The sequence below is a fragment of the Bombina bombina genome, chromosome 8 (genome assembly GCF_027579735.1).
Source record: "Bombina bombina isolate aBomBom1 chromosome 8, aBomBom1.pri, whole genome shotgun sequence".
NCBI classification, from domain to species: Eukaryota; Metazoa; Chordata; class Amphibia; order Anura; family Bombinatoridae; genus Bombina; species Bombina bombina.
Window position 1 is genome coordinate 115,568,179 of NC_069506.1, and position 23,055 is coordinate 115,591,233.

The 23,055-nt window shown below is 34.5% G+C and overlaps 1 protein-coding gene across 1 annotated transcript in view; it reads left to right on the forward strand.

The window, feature by feature from the left end:
- Positions 1–269: 269 nt before the first annotated feature.
- TMEM88B (transmembrane protein 88B) overlaps positions 270–23,055 on the forward strand; it is a 328,773-nt gene continuing 305,987 nt past the window's right edge. Inside the window, exon 1 of the mRNA XM_053690530.1 lies at positions 270–1,019. Within this exon, the coding sequence (XP_053546505.1) occupies positions 750–1,019 (270 nt within the window). The 5' untranslated portion in view covers positions 270–749. The remainder of the gene's footprint in view (positions 1,020–23,055) is intronic.

Here is a 23,055-nt window from a genome sequence, read left to right on the forward strand (position 1 = left end):
CTTCATTACCCCCTAGCCTGGAAGTGTGATACAAGTCAGAGTTGTGTCAGTGTAATAACATTGTATTTCTAACCTGGATTATCTCCTATTGATAGAGTGAGACTCAGGTGTAATTTTGCTTACAGCATGCTGAGCAGAGAAACAGATGCAGTGAAAGCAGAAGCAGCGGATTGGCTAGTGACGGCAGAGCGTTCTTTGAAGCAGGCTTACAAAGGCAGCCTGAGAACAGTCAAGCACTATCAGCACTGAGAGAGTGTTACAGCCTGCTGCTAACTGGGGCACTTTGCTTGCTTTGTATCCGAGTCCCTTTTTGGATAGAGTCTTTTACAAATTAAACCTTTTTTTCCCCCTCCATCTATGGAAAGACAAACATGAAAACATTACAAGGACTTATTGTCTGAATGGAAAAGATACAATGGTAGTGAAAGATTCTTAGCAATAAGAAGGAAACCTCAGCAAAAGCTAATTTAAAAAAAATATTATAGGCATTGAATATAAATTAGATGCTAGATTATTTAAAGAGCATTTAAAAGCTCACATTTTTGAGGGGGATTTCTAGGAAAGAGAAATAAACAAAAGAAATTTGGAAAAGCTGGACTGAAAAATAATTCTCATTATTTATATTTTGTACCGGCGAGGGCAACAAGGAAAATAGCGAAAACGCAACTTACAAATACGTATATAAATATATCTAATAGGTCACCAAAAGGGATTTTTTTTAGGAAGTAGAAACAACATTTCTGTTAAATATGTCTGACCAAGAGATTGAGGACTATGATGTGGAGAGTATGTCGGACACCTCTCGGATGATCCCAGGCCTCCCCCCCTATAATATGGATGACCAGCTCCTACCAATGGAGTCACGGAGCAGATGGGGTTGTTGGATTTGGACATTGTTTGTCTCTGGAGCAAACTTGGTGGCTTTTCTTGTTAACTTCATAATCCTGGCTATCATTTTCACCATCGTTCTGACACCAACTATTGTGGTGGTGTATTTTGGGTTTAAATGTCACTCCAGGGTAAGTACTGGAATACAAACTTTTTTTACACCGTCTCAGCTAGATAGATTGCACTATACAGACAGTATATGTTAGGAAAACACTTAAAGGGGACACTGAACCCATTTTTTTTTCTTTCGTGATTCAGATAGAGCATGCGATTTTAAGCAACTTTCTAATTTAATCCTATTATCAAATTTTCTTCATTCTCTTGGTATCTTTATTTGAAATGCAAAAATGTAAGTTTAGATGCCGGCCCATTTTTGGTGAATAACCTGGGCTATTCTTGATGATTGGTTGGATACATTTATTCACCAATAAAATAGTGCTGTCCAGAGTTCTGAACAAAAAAAAGAAGCTTAGATTACTTCTTTTTCAAATAAAGATAGCAAGTGAACGAAGAAAAATTGATAATAGGGGTAAATTAGAAAGTTGCATAAAATTTCATGCTCTATTTGAATCACGAAATAAAAAATGTGGGTTCAGTGTCCCTTTAAAGACGCAGGCACCAGAGTAGGTTTTTATGCTTCCTGGAATTATGGACATTGGGCTCCATGTACGAAGCAGCGTAAGCTGCTCCGGAGCCTTTGCGGGGCAGGTTCGCATATGCGAGCCTGCTTCCCGCAATGTAAGAAGCAGCGGTCATTAGACCGCTGCTTCCTACACCCTACGCCACCTCTTAGGTGGCGAAGCAAAATCACCGAGAGCTCGCTCGCTCTCGGTGATTGACAGCCCCTTCAGTCGCGTGATTGGTCGCGCGACTGAAGGGGCGGGCATTACACACTCCGCTGAGTGTGTAATGATACATACGGGCAAGCGGATCAATAGATCCGCTGCCCGTGTGTAGCGGAGGCGGGCGGACAGCTTCGCGAGTTAAGAAGCTGTCCGCCCGCCTCTTAGTACATGGAGCCCATAGTCTCTGCAGTAGACTACACATGCAATAAAACATTGTGAATCAAACACATTTTTATTAAAAGAATATAAACTAAATCAGTACTAGTAGTATTATGATAACATATTTATTTCTCAAAACATGGGCTGTACAGATAAATATCCTCAAATGACTTTGAGTGTTTAAATAGATGACTTGATGCAAACATTGAATGCTCTAATTTAAAATTGAACACATAATTATAGCATTTTTTTTTGTGAATCAGGATGTCCCTTTAAAATTTGTAACGTGCTAGGAAATATAAGTGTCGATCAAAATCCTTTAGATTTTTATAGTAAATTTTGTAGAATCAGATAAATGTTTGTGGTTTGTGATTAAACCCATAATTAGTGAAAGTAATTTTTATGTCCAGAATGTCCCGTTAATATTTTTAACATCTTTACTTCTAAGAAAAGTATTTAAGAAATTCTTACCCTTGGGGGTGTTGTCATTAGGAATTGTAGTATTTTCATCTAAAACATAGAAATGTATAGTTTTAAAGCAAGCTAATACACTGTTGAGCCACATGGTTTAAATTGATTTTGGTTACACGAGGCAGAATTATCTTCCGGATATTTAGATAAAAAAAAAAAAAAATACACTGTATATGGAAAGTTGCACACAAATGTAAAAAAAAAAATGGAAGGTGTGAATTTGTTTTTCCAGGAGACTCACTGGGGGTGTAACTCTAGCAACAAGTGCATGATTTAAATAACTTTTGGTACAATCCTCTGGTGGGGAATGAGTTAACAGGTGCAATTAAAAGGGAGATCTGTGAAGTTAAAAATTGTTTGAAGAATGAACCAGTCATTGGCTGTGCATGCAGTATCTCTGTATTTAACCTAAAAACAATGGCTTGGAAGGCTGAACATATAATTCTGAATAGCTGCTATAATCATTTTCATCTGTTAGCTCTCAGTAGCAAATGGCTGGGGAATCTAGGATTAATGTGAAAGTGAGTTGACAGCAGCAAGCAAAATCCCTGTATCTGAATATGACAACTACTTTTCAATGTACTGATTCAATTAGAAGGAAAAATACATGACATAATTTGGTGTATTCTACATTATGCCTTTTAGAAGAGATGTTCACTATTATGCCTTTTCATTTTTACATTAAATTGATATTGCATTTTGTTTTCTTTCTATCTAGAAGGGATAGTTTAAAGGGACAGTCTACACCAGACCTTTCATTGTTTAAAAAGATAACCCCTTGATAACCCATTCCCCAGTTTTGCATAACCAACACAGTTATATTAATACCATTTTTACCTCTGTGATTACCTTGTATCTAAGTTTTGCAGACTGCCCCCTTATCTCAGTTCTTTTGACAGACTTGCATTTTACCCAATCAGTGCTGACTCCTAGGTAACTCCATGAGAATAATGTTATCTATATGGCACACTTGAACTAACGCCCTCTAGTTGTGAAAAACTGTCAAAATGCATTAAGATAAGAGGCGGACTTCAAGGGCAAAAAAAAATAGCAAATGAGCCTACCTATGTTTAGCTTTCAACTAAGAATACCAAAAGAATACATTACATTTGAAGCTAAAAGTAAATTGGAAAGTTGTTTACAATTACATGCCCTATCTGAATCATAAACATTTATTTTTTACTAGACTGTCCCTTTAAATAAAACATGCATGGGCAAAAAAATTAGTTTTCCGAATATTCAGCTGTCATGCGATTCAGTATTTGTTTCTTTTTAAACAAAAATGAATACTAAATATTTGTGTAGCATTTACATTAGTTTTTGTGCTAAAGGGGAAAAAGTTAACCTGTAGCGTTATATACGTACCTATAGCAAGCTGGAGAGCCTCGCTAATCCTGACACTTCTTCACAGAATACTAAACCACCTATAAGTGTGCTTGGCTCTGTATTGAAGGGTCTGGATTAGCGTGACTCTCCAGCACACTATAGGTAAGTATTTTTAACTTCTAAGGTAATTTAACGGAAACTAATGAATAATTGTTGCATTCGTTCGGATATTTGTTTAGTGAAAACTAAACGTATCTCAGTATTTCATTAACAAATTTGTACTTGCAATGAAAGGAGTGCACATACCTATTTTAGATTTAATCATAGTGTATCTACAAAGCTGTGCCTTTGATGAATAAACATACCTTTTGCCAGCCTTGTAAAAGCTTGTTCTTGTCAAACAATATATCTGTAACAGTTGTCACTATGGGGTCGATTTATCAATGTCTGGCAGACATGATCCGCTATAGCGCATCATGTCCACCAGAAATCGCTAAATGCAGATAGCATACGCTGTCAGCATTTAACATTGCACAAGTAGTTCTGGTGAACTGCTTGTGCAATGCCACCCCCTGCAGATTTGTGGCCAAATGGGCCACTAGCAAGGGGGTGTCAATCAACCCGATCGGACATGATCGGGTGGATTGAGCTCCGCAGCTTTTAAGTTTTTCTTTCCGCCGGCAGATAAGCTTGTGTATTATACGTTTTTTTTTTGTTCTTTTCCCAAAAGACTTCAAAGGAGCAGGCTTTAAAAAAAATCCTAACACACATCGCTAACACGCTAACCCGACACCACGTTAGACCTACAGCGCTAAACATATATATATATATATATATATATATATATACATATACATATACATATATATATATATATATATATATATATATATATATATATATATATATATATATATATATATATATATATATATATATATAGAGAGAGAGAGAGAGAGAGAGAGAGAGAGAGATATTTGCAAATAAAAATAAAATTCTCTTGTTGTGAAGAACATTGGCATGTAAAATATTTGCAGTAATAACACAAACAGATTATTAAATATTACACACACACACACACATATATATATATATATATATATATATATATATATATATATATATTATATACTGTATATATGCATATACATGTCATATGCCATAAACCTTTTAATCCTTATAATACATTTTTAACAGTTATATGAATATATTTTATCAGAAAGTGTATATATATGAGAGTCCCTTGCGCAGACCTGACACATACTAATTTAGTTTACTCTTGAACAAACACGTTTGCTTTCAACTTGTAATACGCACACAAGTTAGTGTGGTCGCAATATAGGTTATCGCGACCCACACTAATAATACTGTGCCACTTGTAATCTAGCCCTTAATTTATAGAAAATGTTTACCTGCAATGTCCCTTTAAAGTTTAAACTTAACCACCCTCCAATCATAAATCAAGCACCTTTAACAAGCCTTGTACAACAGCAATCAAGGAAGTGAAGTATCAGGGCTGGTTTCCTACCCCATGAAAAACAATGATACTTCAAGTGAAAATCCATCGAATGCATCCAAGCTTTCTTTGGTCTTGACTGAAATCCTATGCATTTACGTAATTGATTTACTGTTTGAGTATATTTTGCATATGAGACAGTTAGGAGGAAAGTGTATTAGTTGAGTTCAAACAGTGGATTGAGGAGATACACACATCATTTATCTGCTGCAGGGGCGGAACTACAGGGGGTGCGGAGGTCGCAACTTCGACTGAACCCCCCCTCCCCCGAGAGTGGGGGCCCAGCTTAAAAAAATATATTTTTTTTCAATAAAAAACATTGACCTGCCACTGCCTGCACTGATATCATGTGAGTGTGACATGATGCCTCACTAGTGTCTCTGTCTCTGACTACAGGGGTTAGTGTTTCTGTTTTACACATTGGTATTTATGTGTGTGTGTGTGTGTGTGTGTGTGTGTGTATTTATGTACGTGACTGTGTGTAAATTTATGCATGTATGTGTGTGTGTGTGTGTGTGTGTGTGTATGTTTGTGGAACCAGCAAATTACAGACCTTGTTACTACAGCATGGGGGGAGAGGGGTAAACAGTGTCACTATACAGTACCACTATATACAGTATGGGGGGGGCTGGACCATGTCACAGACTACTGTAGTCACTTTATAAAGAACTGGGACGGGTAGGGTCAGGCCAGCCATTTCACTGGCAGATTACAGACTGTCACTGACTCACTATATACAGTACTGGTGGGTTAAACAGTCTAACTATATACAGTAATAGGGGGTCAGACCATCTCACAGACTGTGGGCACAGGGTTCCTCCTTTTGCAGACATGTAATCTGATTCACATTTTTTTTTCTGTGTTAAATGTTTTTTAAAAAAAGATATGTATCAAATTCACCTTTATTTTTTTTATTTTTTTGGGTGGGGGGGCCTTCTTAGATTCTTGCACCTGGGCCCTGTGGTTTCTAGTTATGCATCTGATCTGCTGATATGTACTATTGTTGTGTTGTATACTGAGGTAACATAGACAGACAAAAACTCTTCTTATCTAAGTGCAAATTGTGTTCTTTCAGCATCGTGATCTGTTAGTCAATAACTCTGTCAATTTGCAAATAAAATGGATCCTGACATGTGATGCGCAGTTAGCTTAGTGCCGTGTTCTAACTTGATACAGTAGTTTATAGACCATTATCACTGTATACATTTACATGGTGTGTTCTTCAGTATATGAGCTTTATTAGCTCTTCCATGTTTAACCCCTTGACTGCAAAAGAAGACAGTATTGTTTAGCAGTCAGTGGTTAAAGGACATAAAACCCCAAATGTTTCTTTCATGATACAGATAGAGCACACAATTTTAAACCACTTTTTAATTGACGTCTATTGTCAAATGTTCTTTGTTCTCTTGGTATCTTTTGTTGAAATGCAGGGACATAAGCTCAGGAGCGTGCACGTGTCTGGAGCACTATGTGGCAACATTTTTGCAATCATGTTATTCATCTGCAAGAGCACTAGATGGCAGCACTATTTCCTGCTTTGTAGTGCTCCAGGCACTTACCTAGGTATCTCTTCAACAAAGAATACCATGGGAATGAAGCAAATTTGATACTAGAAGTAAATTGGAAAGTTTTTTTAAAATGATTATCTCTGTCTAAATCACAAAAGAACATTTTGTGTTTCATATTTAGGCATTTGTCTTTCCTTACAATCATTAAAGGGATAGTATAGTCAAAATTAAACTTTTATGATTCAGATAGAGGATGCAATTTTAAGCAATTTTCTAATTTACTCCTATTATCAATTTTTCTTTGTTCTCTTGATATCTTTATTTTAAAAAGCTGGAATGTAAGCTTAGAAGCCAGCCCATTTTTGGTTCAGCATCTGGATAGCACTTGCTGATTAGTGTCTAAATGTAGCCATCCAATCAACAAGCGCTATCCAGGTGCTGAACCAAAAATGGGCTGGCTCCTAGACTTACTTTCCAGCTTTTTTAAATAAATATACCAAGAGAACAAAGTAAAATTGATAATAGGAGTAAATTAGAAAGTTGCTTAAAATTGCCTGCTCTGTCTGAATCATGGACGTTTGTTTTTTGACTAGACTATCCCTTTAACAAACACTATACTTAATATGGGTATAGATATTTGTGTGTGTGTGTGTGTGTGTATGTAGTATATAAACCCAATAAGAATTTAATTGCAAAACATCTGCAAACAGAAAAAAATGGTTTTAGAACCATTTAAAGCTTTCACTTTGATAGCAAAATTTACATTTTTGGTCTGTACAGGAACATACCCATTTGAAAGCCTAGTAAGCATATTTATCTTATCTACTTTACTGGAGCTAATTAAGAACATATGTATATTAATGATCTCCTGCACTTATCAAGTAATCATTTTTTTAATGTTGCAGGGTCAATTTTTCCAGACATTAAAGGGATATGAAACACAATTTTGTTTTTTTTCATGGTTCAGATAGAGCATGCAATTTTAAGCAACTTTCAAATTTACTCCTATTAGCAATTTTTCATCCTTCTCTCTGTATCTTTATTTGAAACACCAGGAATGTAAGCTTAGAAGCTGGCCCATTTTTGGTTCAGAACCTTGGGTAATTGGTGGCTACTAATGTTAGCACAGATCGTGCTAGGCAATGTATAATTGTATCATTTTGCTTCATCCAACAATTGCAGGAGTTAATACACTCAAAAGATAAATTATTTTTCAGTATAACCCACCTAGTGAATTATTGATTTATTTCAAACCAGTGGCAGAAGCCTTATTTTTATAATTATTCTATAAGCTACAAGTAAATTATCGTGCAACTTGTAAAAGAACCCTGAAAGAAGCCTGACAAGTGGAGTAATTACTCTGGTCTGTTTTATGCTGTGTAATCTGGAGAAGAGAACTCTGCAGTAATATAACATCTGCTGTAAGCTATTTCCAGTGACTAGCAGGCACTATCTTTTGGCACGTATAAAAACAGACTAGAACCATATAATCCTAGAATTTCAGGTATAAAGGAATTAATTCTATAGATAACATATGGCAAGCAACAAATTTCTAAGATAAATGGTGAATTAAATATTTAAAAGGCACAAATGTATCAATCCTAACAGCTTTACAGTTCTTCAGTAACAAATTCAGTTATAAAGTTACACAGTTACTTTCCTTGGACATATAATTGGCTCAGGTGTGCTGGATAGTTAAAAAGGCAAAAAACAGCCAATATTCTGATTTAGGTGCCAAAGCAATCGTGGTTAATGGAAATGGTTGATTTAACAGATGAATACCTTGATGTCTTTAAAGTTCAGTTTGCGTGTTTTAAAAAACGTAGTGCAAATTAGTGTAGAGGTACCTTAATCTGTCCTGGTTGCAACCGCTGATTATCTTCACTGTGAGGGATTCACAGACTGTTTGTTCCTGGTGCTTCTGATAAGTCACCTGACCTTCTCTTTGATTCAGAGGTCAGGGGTGATGATCCGTTCTGGTGATGTAGTTATCCTTTTTTTTTTTGTTTTCCTTTCTTCTTATAGCCCAAATATTGTTTTCATCTGGGTTCCCTCAGACTTCTTAAGGTTTGAAGAAATCTTTGGTCAGTGTTTAGCAGTAACACCGTATTCCCTGAAGTTACCAAAGGTAGATTTTAACTTGCAGGGTCAGGAGAAAAGTTTAAAGTTGCAGGGTCACACAGCTTTGTGACAGTAGTAAATGAAGTTTAGTAGAGTGTAGCAGGTCCCATTCAACGCGTTTCACCCTTCTGGGCTTTATCAAGAATGCTTATCCTGCTAGCTTCTGGCTTTTTAAAGGTATGAATGTGTTTTGATTGGTTCCTTCATTTCCTTTTGATTTCTATCAACACCTGTGTGGCTTCCAATGTAAAGGTGGACTTTATTTAAGTTGGTAATGATTGTTTCTGTGTTGTTATTTAGTTACATGATACACAAGGAAGAGAACTTATCATTTCTGCTTTATTAGCATTCACACAATTCAACTTATATATTTCAATTCTAAAGTGCCTTTATTAGATAATATACATTTAGATCGTGCAAACTTAAAATTACCTAAACTGAAACGAAAATATAAGAATCAGAATTACCATTCCCATATCTAGAATTATTGTAAGTGGGTAAAAATTAATGATATATATATATTCCTTTTCAACAAAGGATAGTAAGTTCAACAATTTATAAATTTGTAACAATTTAAAAATGGACGAAACGAAAATATAAGAATCAGAATCATCATTCCCATATCTAGAATTATTGTTAGTGGGTAAATGTTAACGATATATACATATTCCTTTTCAACAAAGGATAGTAAGTTCAACAATTTATACATTTGTAACAATTTAAAAATGGACGAAACGAAAATATAAGAATCAGAATCATCATTCCCATATCTAGAATTATTGTTAGTGGGTAAAAATTAACGATATATACATATTCCTTTTCAACAAAGGATAGTAAGTTCAACAATTTATAATTAACAATTTAAAAATGGATGTACAATTAAATCAGAAATTATCAATCCCATAACTAGAGTTATTGCTAGTGGGTAAAAATATGGCTTATTCAATTAATTTATTTATTTTAGGGGGATAAAAATTCCTTTTTAATTACTAGAAAAATGAATTTATATAAGGCTTGTACTATCTTTGCCCAAGATAAATTGAAATGTTATTGCTTATTTAATGTATGTGAGTATTTTCTATATAAGTGGCTGATTTAACCTGGAAAATGTTCGCATATTGTAAGAGACTTTTATAAGAAGGGGGAAATGTCTATCTCAGAGTTCAAGCCTCCAGGTTGGAGGGTATTCATTAGGTATATAATTTCAGCTTCTGCCTTTAGGAGTTTATTTTCCCAGTTTCCCCCTCTCCAGTCGGGGTGAACTTTTTTAATTCCCCAATATTTAAAATCTTTAAGGTTGTTGTTGTGTACTTCCCTAAAGTGGCGATAGATATAAGGGTCAAGGTTACCCCTATCTATGCAAGAGAGGTGCTCCCTTATCCTTTCACGGAGCATTCTGGTTGTTTCTCCTATGTAAATTTTTTTACATGAACATTGAATGGCGTAAATAACGCCTTTATCTTGACATCTAATTGTGTCTCTTATTTTGAAAGTAAAGTTTCCACTTTTTGATTTTAAAATCTTTTGTTTACTACTAAATTTACAGGCCCGGCATCTAAAACAGGGGAAAAAACCATTTAAAGGATTTCCGTCTAGGCACCTTTGAGTGTCTTTCTTCTTTATGCTTTTCAATTGACTGGGAGCTAGTAGGCTCTTCAAATTCTGTGCTTTCCTATATATTATTTTTGGGTTTTCCCCCACTTTTCCCCCTATGATGGGATCAGTTTGTACTAAGTGCCAATGTTTTTTTAAAACTCTTTGGATGTTTAGGTTGTCATGACTGAACTCAGTTATAAAGGGCACATTAATTTCATCTCGATTTTCTTTGATATCTTTTGTTTTATATTCTAAGAGGTCCCTCCTTACTTTCTTATCTACCTCTTGTTTAGCTTCATTGATTACTTCTGGACTATATTCTCTTTCTAAGAATTTCCTTTCTAAGATCTTTATTTGATCCTGATAATCTGTCATTCTTGAGCAATTCCGTTTAATTCTTAAATATTGCCCTTTAGGGACATTGTCTTTCCACTTTTTCATGTGGCAGCTGTTATAATGGATTAGATTATTGGCATCCACCTTTTTAAAATGTGTTTTGGTTATTAATTGGTTTTCTACAATTTCGATATCTAAGTCCAAGAAGGTGATTTGGCTTTTGCTATAGTTACTGGTAAAGGATAGTCCCATTTCATTTTTATTCATATCTGTCAGAATAGTGTTTAGATCAGTTTCACTACCCCCCCCATATAAAGAACAGGTCATCTATGTATCTGCTATAGAGCACAAGATCCGCGCCCAGACTATGCCTAGGGAAGAAACCTTCCTCCCAATATCCCATAAAGAGATTGGCATAGCTGGGTGCGAATCTTGTGCCCATAGCTGTTCCCTTCTTTTGAATGTAAAATTTGTCCTCAAATGAGAAATAATTATGGCCTAGGATGAATTTTATTCCATCCTCTATGAATTTCTTTTGTTCCATACATAGTTTGTTGTCCCTATCTAGGGTATTTGAGATTGCCATCAGTCCCAAATCATGACTTATATTGGTGTAAAGCGACGAAACATCGCATGTCACTAATGTGTAGTGTGATTCCCACTTAATTACCTCTAATTTTTTCAAGATGTCAGTGGTATCCTTTAGGTAAGAGGGTAATTTTTTAACATAGCCCTGTAGGTATCCATCTATGTATTTCGAGAGGTTGGAGGTGAGGGAGTTAATACCCGATATTATGGGTCTACCGGGGGGATTATTTAGATTTTTATGAATCTTTGGTAAGAAATATAGAATTGGTATTTTTGGAAATTTTGTAAATAGAAAATCAAATTCTTTTTTATTTATAATTTGTTTTTCTCTTGCATCCTCTAATAATTTGGTTAGTTCACCCAGAAATTTCTTGGTTGGATTTAGTTTTAGTTCCTGATATGTATCCCCTTCATTAAGTAATCTTTGTGCTTCTTCTATATATTTATCTCTGTCCATGATTACAACCCCACCCCCTTTATCTGCCGGTTTAATTACTATGCTGGTATCATTTTGCAATTCTTTAAGAACTGTTCTTTCTTTGTAAGTTAAATTTTTTGGTATCTTATTGTTAGTTTTTATTTTCTTAATATCTTCCTGAACCAATTTTTCGAATAATTCAATATTCCTTCCTTTTTCATTTGTCGGATAAAAAGTGGATTTCGGTTTCATTTTTGAATGAATTACTTGTGGTATTACTATGTTACTATTTGAGGCCATAGGCGATATGGTGGGTGTCTCTTTTGGTTGTTGCCAATTTCTCTCTATTGGATCCCGTAGGAAATATTTTTTCAAGGTTAACTTCCTTACAAACTGGCTCACATGTATGTGTGTGTTGAATTTGTTTAATCTCGTAGAGGGAGCATAGCTAAGGCCTAAGTTTAACACTCTTTCTTCCTCTGTGGTTAAAGTTTTTTTACTAATATTGAAAATGCCACTTTTTTGTTGTATTTTTATTTCACTCTTTTTGTTTCCCTGTCTTTTTCTTTTTCCTCCTCTACATCCTCTCTTATTCTTTTTCTTATTCCCACTGGTGGGTCTTTTGAATGTTCTGTTTGTTTTGAAGTGCTGGGTCTTTGTGGGCTCATCTCTAAAAAATAATTCATGTTTTTTTGTTGTTCTTTCTCTTCTAATAGTGTAAATCTATTCGTGGTGTCTATTCTCCATTCTTTTTCAGGTTCTGTTTGTATTCGTGTGTTGTAATTATGTTCTCTATTATTTCTATATTCCCAATCTCTATTACGGTTGTTGTACCCCTGGTATCTTGGTTTATTGTCATTTGGCCAATAACTATATGCTATGTGGCCCCTTGGTTGGTTATGCTCTTCATAATAATCATCCTGTCTTCTATAGTGGTTATAGTTATGGTTCTCAAAAAAGTTACGATTTGTATGGGGTCTTCTATAGTCATTATAGCTTGGGTGTTCAGGTGGGTTTCTATTTGTATTTGTCATGTATTGTGGTCCCCTAGGTCTATAATAGTTTGTTCTGTAGTTTGATTTATATTGTTGAGGTCTGAATTCAGTAGTTTCCCTATAGTTTATCCTTTTTGGAGTTCTGTCATATGGTGTCCTATTTTCTTGATTTTGATCATTGTATTGATATGACTTGGATTGGTGATAAGGGGAATTGGAATAATTTTCCCTTATGGCATGTGCATTGTGTTTGTAATTACCTGTGTTACCCTCAAAATGTTGATTTTTCTGTCTCTCTTCCCTATTATTTATTTTCTCCTCTTCTCTGTTTGCAACTTCATTATAATCTTCCTTATCCCTCTTTAATTTTCTTATTTTAACCTCCTGTAATTCCATACTTAAATTGTCCAATTTTTTCATAATGTCTATCTGTGAATTTTTAAAGTCAACATTTTCTTTTTCATTACTTAATTTATTTTTTATGGTGATTATGTTCTTCTCAACTGTGTCAAGTGAATCTTCTCGTGATCTCTTTAAAATTTGTAATAGTGTTGTGGATGCATTTTTTAATGTCTCATCCCATTCCTTTTGGAATTTATCTTTTAATTCAAAAGTGCAATTTTTTCTCAACCTTAATCCTCTTGGTGCAATCCCTAAACTAATATATTTATCAAGAAACTTTAGTTCCATTTTTTGCTTTAATTCAGTCGTCATAAGTTTTTCTAATTCAAACATTATTTCAGTGATATTCAGATAGGGGCTTACTTTTATTCTTTCCTCATTCTCTACTATATCTTTGAGAGTTTTTTCTCTCCATGTGAAAATGTCATCTTCCATCTTAAGACAGCTCACTAGTCTGGAGTGTTAAAAACACCCCAAGAGGGAACAATAGGTATTTATGTGTAGTGTGATAGGAGCGCCTAAAGGTGGATTCCTGCTGCTAAAAAAGTTCTTCCCTCAAAGAGAACTAAATGGTGGATAAGAAGAAAAAATGGGGTTTATTTAGCAGCGCTAAAAAAAGCTAGGAAATGATGATACCAATCTAATTTATGTTTTATACAATCTATTTTATTTAAAAATTCTTATAACACATAAAAACAACAGCAAATGCTTTTCCTAATTAATAAAGGGACGTCTCCCTTATACAACACTTATAAAAACAGACTAGAACCATATAATCCTAGAATTTCAGGTATAAAGGAATTAATTCTATAGATAACATATGGCAAGCAACAAATTTCTAAGATAAATGGTGAATTAAATATTTAAAAGGCACAAATGTATCAATCCTAACAGCTTTACAGTTCTTCAGTAACAAATTCAGTTATAAAGTTACACAGTTACTTTCCTTGGACATATAATTGGCTCAGGTGTGCTGGATAGTTAAAAAGGCAAAAAACAGCCAATATTCTGATTTAGGTGCCAAAGCAATCGTGGTTAATGGAAATGGTTGATTTAACAGATGAATACCTTGATGTCTTTAAAGTTCAGTTTGCGTGTTTTAAAAAACGTAGTGCAAATTAGTGTAGAGGTACCTTAATCTGTCCTGGTTGCAACCGCTGATTATCTTCACTGTGAGGGATTCACAGACTGTTTGTTCCTGGTGCTTCTGATAAGTCACCTGACCTTCTCTTTGATTCAGAGGTCAGGGGTGATGATCCGTTCTGGTGATGTAGTTATCCTTTTTTTTTTGTTTTCCTTTCTTCTTATAGCCCAAATATTGTTTTCATCTGGGTTCCCTCAGACTTCTTAAGGTTTGAAGAAATCTTTGGTCAGTGTTTAGCAGTAACACCGTATTCCCTGAAGTTACCAAAGGTAGATTTTAACTTGCAGGGTCAGGAGAAAAGTTTAAAGTTGCAGGGTCACACAGCTTTGTGACAGTAGTAAATGAAGTTTAGTAGAGTGTAGCAGGTCCCATTCAACGCGTTTCACCCTTCTGGGCTTTATCAAGAATGCTTATCCTGCTAGCTTCTGGCTTTTTAAAGGTATGAATGTGTTTTGATTGGTTCCTTCATTTCCTTTTGATTTCTATCAACACCTGTGTGGCTTCCAATGTAAAGGTGGACTTTATTTAAGTTGGTAATGATTGTTTCTGTGTTGTTATTTAGTTACATGATACACAAGGAAGAGAACTTATCATTTCTGCTTTATTAGCATTCACACAATTCAACTTATATATTTCAATTCTAAAGTGCCTTTATTAGATAATATACATTTAGATCGTGCAAACTTAAAATTACCTAAACTGAAACGAAAATATAAGAATCAGAATTACCATTCCCATATCTAGAATTATTGTAAGTGGGTAAAAATTAATGATATATATATATTCCTTTTCAACAAAGGATAGTAAGTTCAACAATTTATAAATTTGTAACAATTTAAAAATGGACGAAACGAAAATATAAGAATCAGAATCATCATTCCCATATCTAGAATTATTGTTAGTGGGTAAATGTTAACGATATATACATATTCCTTTTCAACAAAGGATAGTAAGTTCAACAATTTATACATTTGTAACAATTTAAAAATGGACGAAACGAAAATATAAGAATCAGAATCATCATTCCCATATCTAGAATTATTGTTAGTGGGTAAAAATTAACGATATATACATATTCCTTTTCAACAAAGGATAGTAAGTTCAACAATTTATAAATTTGTAACAATTTAAAAATGGACGAAACGAAAATATAAGAATCAGAATCATCATTCCCATATCTAGAATTATTGTTAGTGGGTAAAAATTAACGATATATACATATTCCTTTTCAACAAAGGATAGTAAGTTCAACAATTTATAAATTAACAATTTAAAAATGGATGTACAATTAAATCAGAAATTATCAATCCCATAACTAGAGTTATTGCTAGTGGGTAAAAATATGGCTTATTCAATTAATTTATTTATTTTAGGGGGATAAAAATTCCTTTTTAATTACTAGAAAAATGAATTTATATAGGGCTTGTACTATCTTTGCCCAAGATAAATTGAAATGTTATTGCTTATTTAATGTATGTGAGTATTTTCTATATAAGTGGCTGATTTAACCTGGAAAATGTTCGCATATTGTAAGAGACTTTTATAAGAAGGGGGAAATGTCTATCTCAGAGTTCAAGCCTCCAGGTTGGAGGGTATTCATTAGGTATATAATTTCAGCTTCTGCCTTTAGGAGTTTATTTTCCCAGTTTCCCCCTCTCCAGTCGGGGTGAACTTTTTTAATTCCCCAATATTTAAAATCTTTAAGGTTGTTGTTGTGTACTTCCCTAAAGTGGCGATAGATATAAGGGTCAAGGTTACCCCTATCTATGCAAGAGAGGTGCTCCCTTATCCTTTCACGGAGCATTCTGGTTGTTTCTCCTATGTAAATTTTTTTACATGAACATTGAATGGCGTAAATAACGCCTTTATCTTGACATCTAATTGTGTCTCTTATTTTGAAAGTAAAGTTTCCACTTTTTGATTTTAAAATCTTTTGTTTACTACTAAATTTACAGGCCCGGCATCTAAAACAGGGGAAAAAACCATTTAAAGGATTTCCGTCTAGGCACCTTTGAGTGTCTTTCTTCTTTATGCTTTTCAATTGACTGGGAGCTAGTAGGCTCTTCAAATTCTGTGCTTTCCTATATATTATTTTTGGGTTTTCCCCCACTTTTCCCCCTATGATGGGATCAGTTTGTACTAAGTGCCAAATTATTAGAGGATGCAAGAGAAAAACAAATTATAAATAAAAAAGAATTTGATTTTCTATTTACAAAATTTCCAAAAATACCAATTCTATATTTCTTACCAAAGATTCATAAAAATCTAAATAATCCCCCCGGTAGACCCATAATATCGGGTATTAACTCCCTCACCTCCAACCTCTCGAAATACATAGATGGATACCTACAGGGCTATGTTAAAAAATTACCCTCTTACCTAAAGGATACCACTGACATCTTGAAAAAATTAGAGGTAATTAAGTGGGAATCACACTACACATTAGTGACATGCGATGTTTCGTCGCTTTACACCAATATAAGTCATGATTTGGGACTGATGGCAATCTCAAATACCCTAGATAGGGACAACAAACTATGTATGGAACAAAAGAAATTCATAGAGGATGGAATAAAATTCATCCTAGGCCATAATTATTTCTCATTTGAGGACAAATTTTACATTCAAAAGAAGGGAACAGCTATGGGCACAAGATTCGCACCCAGCTATGCCAATCTCTTTATGGGATATTGGGAGGAAGGTTTCTTCCCTAGGCATAGTCTGGGCGCGGATCTTGTGCTCTATAGCAGATACATAGATGACCTGTTCTTTATATGGGGGGGTAGTGAAACTGATCTAAACACTATTCTGACAGATATGAATAAAAATGAAATGGGACTATCCTTTACCAGTAACTATAGCAAAAGCCAAATCACCTTCTTGGACTTAGATATCGAAATTGTAGAAAACCAATTAATAACCAAAACACATTTTAAAAAGGTGGATGCCAATAATCTAATCCATTATAACAGCTGCCACATGAAAAAGTGGAAAGACAATGTCCCTAAAGGGCAATATTTAAGAATTAAACGGAATTGCTCAAGAATGACAGATTATCAGGATCAAATAAAGATCTTAGAAAGGAAATTCTTAGAAAGAGAATATAGTCCAGAAGTAATCAATGAAGCTAAACAAGAGGTAGATAAGAAAGTAAGGAGGGACCTCTTAGAATATAAAACAAAAGATATCAAAGAAAATCGAGATGAAATTAATGTGCCCTTTATAACTGAGTTCAGTCATGACAACCTAAACATCCAAAGAGTTTTAAAAAAACATTGGCACTTAGTACAAACTGATCCCATCATAGGGGGAAAAGTGGGGGAAAACCCAAAAATAATATATAGGAAAGCACAGAATTTGAAGAGCCTACTAGCTCCCAGTCAATTGAAAAGCATAAAGAAGAAAGACACTCAAAGGTGCCTAGACGGAAATCCTTTAAATGGTTTTTTCCCCTGTTTTAGATGCCGGGCCTGTAAATTTAGTAGTAAACAAAAGATTTTAAAATCAAAAAGTGGAAACTTTACTTTCAAAATAAGAGACACAATTAGATGTCAAGATAAAGGCGTTATTTACGCCATTCAATGTTCATGTAAAAAAATTTACATAGGAGAAACAACCAGAATGCTCCGTGAAAGGATAAGGGAGCACCTCTCTTGCATAGATAGGGGTAACCTTGACCCTTATATCTATCGCCACTTTAGGGAAGTACACAACAACAACCTTAAAGATTTTAAATATTGGGGAATTAAAAAAGTTCACCCCGACTGGAGAGGGGGAAACTGGGAAAATAAACTCCTAAAGGCAGAAGCTGAAATTATATACCTAATGAATACCCTCCAACCTGGAGGCTTGAACTCTGAGATAGACATTTCCCCCTTCTTATAAAAGTCTCTTACAATATGCGAACATTTTCCAGGTTAAATCAGCCACTTATATAGAAAATACTCACATACATTAAATAAGCAATAACATTTCAATTTATCTTGGGCAAAGATAGTACAAGCCTTATATAAATTCATTTTTCTAGTAATTAAATTTAGAAATTTAGAAAATTAATTTATAAATTGTTGAACTTACTATCCTTTGTTGAAAAGGAATATGTATATATCGTTAATTTTTACCCACTAACAATAATTCTAGATATGGGAATGATGATTCTGATTCTTATATTTTCGTTTCGTCCATTTTTAAATTGTTACAAATTTATAAATTGTTGAACTTACTATCCTTTGTTGAAAAGGAATATGTATATATCGTTAATTTTTACCCACTAACAATAATTCTAGATATGGGAATGATGATTCTGATTCTTATATTTTCGTTTCGTCCATTTTTAAATTGTTACAAATGTATAAATTGTTGAACTTACTATCCTTTGTTGAAAAGGAATATGTATATATCGTTAACATTTACCCACTAACAATAATTCTAGATATGGGAATGATGATTCTGATTCTTATATTTTCGTTTCGTCCATTTTTAAATTGTTACAAATTTATAAATTGTTGAACTTACTATCCTTTGTTGAAAAGGAATATATATATATCATTAATTTTTACCCACTTACAATAATTCTAGATATGGGAATGGTAATTCTGATTCTTATATTTTCGTTTCAGTTTAGGTAATTTTAAGTTTGCACGATCTAAATGTATATTATCTAATAAAGGCACTTTAGAATTGAAATATATAAGTTGAATTGTGTGAATGCTAATAAAGCAGAAATGATAAGTTCTCTTCCTTGTGTATCATGTAACTAAATAACAACACAGAAACAATCATTACCAACTTAAATAAAGTCCACCTTTACATTGGAAGCCACACAGGTGTTGATAGAAATCAAAAGGAAATGAAGGAACCAATCAAAACACATTCATACCTTTAAAAAGCCAGAAGCTAGCAGGATAAGCATTCTTGATAAAGCCCAGAAGGGTGAAACGCGTTGAATGGGACCTGCTACACTCTACTAAACTTCATTTACTACTGTCACAAAGCTGTGTGACCCTGCAACTTTAAACTTTTCTCCTGACCCTGCAAGTTAAAATCTACCTTTGGTAACTTCAGGGAATACGGTGTTACTGCTAAACACTGACCAAAGATTTCTTCAAACCTTAAGAAGTCTGAGGGAACCCAGATGAAAACAATATTTGGGCTATAAGAAGAAAGGAAAACAAAAAAAAAAGGATAACTACATCACCAGAACGGATCATCACCCCTAACCTCTGAATCAAAGAGAAGGTCAGGTGACTTATCAGAAGCACCAGGAACAAACAGTCTGTGAATCCCTCACAGTGAAGATAATCAGCGGTTGCAACCAGGACAGATTAAGGTACCTCTACACTAATTTGCACTACGTTTTTTAAAACACGCAAACTGAACTTTAAAGACATCAAGGTATTCATCTGTTAAATCAACCATTTCCATTAACCACGATTGCTTTGGCACCTAAATCAGAATATTGGCTGTTTTTTGCCTTTTTAACTATCCAGCACACCTGAGCCAATTATATGTCCAAGGAAAGTAACTGTGTAACTTTATAACTGAATTTGTTACTGAAGAACTGTAAAGCTGTTAGGATTGATACATTTGTGCCTTTTAAATATTTAATTCACCATTTATCTTAGAAATTTGTTGCTTGCCATATGTTATCTATAGAATTAATTCCTTTATACCTGAAATTCTAGGATTATATGGTTCTAGTCTGTTTTTATAAGTGTTGTATAAGGGAGACGTCCCTTTATTAATTAGGAAAAGCATTTGCTGTTGTTTTTATGTGTTATAAGAATTTTTAAATAAAATAGATTGTATAAAACATAAATTAGATTGGTATCATCATTTCCTAGCTTTTTTTAGCGCTGCTAAATAAACCCCATTTTTTCTTCTTATCCACCATTTAGTTCTCTTTGAGGGAAGAACTTTTTTAGCAGCAGGAATCCACCTTTAGGCGCTCCTATCACACTACACATAACTATCTTTTGGCACAACATGGTTCACCATCACTTCTGAAAACATGATTACAAATATACCATTATATTCATGTCATTAGCGCAAGATGAGCTTATCCTGTTGCCTTCATTATAATTAACAGGAATATAACAAGTATAAAAGTAAAGCTGTCTTGATGACCTGGAGATAAATGATTCTTTAGGGACATCAGTATAGTAAACTAAAGGAAGTCGTTTAATAAAGTGAAGAAAATTAGTTTTTTTTTTTAATCAACAGTTTTTATCAAAGAGAGATACAAACTTTATTCCCCTAACAGTGAATTTAATTTAGGGCTAGATTACAAGTGGAGTTCTAATTTATCATGGGCCCGCAAACGGGCAAATTTGCGGGCCATTACAAGTGGCTGGTTATTACTACCGCAAGCTCATGGTAGCAATTAGCGCTTGCAAAATAAGGCAAAGATCCTATTTCCGGTTAATCTTCTAAAAGTGCCCCAATGGTTCCCAAACTAAAGTGTCTTCTATTTATTTATGGAAAAAAAAAATACTGTACGGAGCAGTTTCTAAAGGTTAAAAATAGTAGATGTGGGGTGTTAAAGAAAAAAAAACGGCACTGAAAAGTGCCTTAACATTGCGGTCTATGGGAACTGTGTGTACTCAGTAAATATATACTGTATATGCTTATATATATATATATATTTATTTGTTAATAATATGCATATAAACACATATTAACACATAAATATATAGGTATATAATCATATACATATATATTTATATTTGCTGCCCATCGCTGCAAGACTTACCAGGCATAAGTTCTCATGCCATGTCTGACGGCATGAAAACGAGTCTCTCATTGGAGCTTATGGAAGCAAATTTTTATGAGTGCAATGTTTCTGTGCAATGCAAACTCGAGGTCACATTCGCATTGCACCTCACTTGTAATACCAGTGCACATTAGCGTGCGCTGGTATTACTTAGTTACGTGCAAATATTACTTTAGCAAAAGCGATATTTAGCGCTCAACTTGTTATCTGGCCCTAAGTAGGAGCTTTGTTGGTTAGGAATAAAGCTATTATGCAGAGTGTATTTGTCTGAACTAACCAGGGCCAGCTTTAGCATATGACCTTCCTAGTGTCAAAATTTAGTGTGTACTATATAAAGAGTAATGCTGTGTATCACACCCCCTATTACCATAAACACTTCTTCATCAACTAAATACAGTATAGATATTGCACCTTTTCATACACTTGACAACAATGACATCACAGGGCCCTCTAGAATACATGGCATGGGGCAGATGCCCCTCTCACCTTGCCCAAGACATAATGAGCTATAATCATAAAAAGCTTTTTATTAAACTAATACCTTCAAACACCAAAAAAATGGTGACATTTTAAAAAGATTAATCAGATCGACCAGTGACAAGATCAGCTCCTTTGAAATGAATGGAGCTGCTAATATCTTGAAGCATTGGGCTTCTTCCACTGCAAAGGATACACAAAAATAAAAAAATGGCATCCTCTTTAAAACAGTTCACTCTGACGAAGTAGGAAGTTCCACTACGAAACGCGTAAGGCCATGCCCACCGTCTACATGTCACATCATTTTTGCTATCCCAGAAGCCGGCTCTTTGAGGAAGCGGGTCTCCCTTCCAGGACTCATGTGGGACTACATTTTACTTTGCCTATATAATACCGCATAATAGTTTGATGCATCAAAGTGTGAGTGTGCCATTGTCTGTTTTAATAAATGTCTTTGCTTTTACAGCAGCACTCTGGAGTCTGCGCTTCTTTTTTAAACTTTATATTCCCACTCGAATATATGCTCATGAAAAAAATATAGCATGTTAAGATTTAGGTGAAAAATTCCAGTCCTATCTCAAGAACACCCTGATACTATCCCAAAACTCCCACTGTCAAAACTGTTTTCACACCTGCAAGATTGCAAATACAAATACTGTTCTTCCAAGGTAGACTACTTTAACATAAAAATGGACATGCAGACATTTCTGTAAGCATTTACACACATTTACAGATCCTGTTTTAAAAAGCTGTTTTCTAAGAGCTGTAATGGTTTTCTTTTGCCACATTTGCAGTGGTTCTCATTTCCTTTTCGAGATATGTTTTGGGCCACTTAATAAATCTTTATATGTTTATGGCATGAATCCCCACTGGTGACTAGCTACTGATGATAAGTTCTAACAACACACTGTATAAGAGAGCTACTAAATTCCACAACTTTCATGCAGATAGATAAACAGTAATAATGATGATAATACACTCTGGATCTCAAAATAGCAACAACAAAACATACAGATATTAAGATATTGAGTTGTCAATGGATGCCGTATGTGCATCTACAACCCTTGAGAAAATTCCCCTGTTGGGGAATGAAACGCGTAGGGAAGGTAATTGTGTCCAGTGACAGCCACATTACTCCAGATTATAACACTCTAACTAAAGCAGTGTTTGATATCACAACTGAAACAGAGGATAAGATAGCGGCACCAGTTACTGGACTATACCATATTAACACAGTGATATGCGTTTTTTGCAAAAATCGTTAACTCAACTTTCTTTTTTTCTTGCAAAGATGGGTATAGTGAGCCTCAATTAATTTTGAATGTGATCTCATCTGAACAACAAGATGACATAGCAAGCATCCAACAATATATCTCAATGCCAGTGAACCACAATGGGATCCCCCAGTTCTTTTTATGTGGTCATCCTCTTTTTGATTCCCCATCACTCCTCTATATCTCCTCTTTTACAGCACAAACAAGTGGTGTTCATTT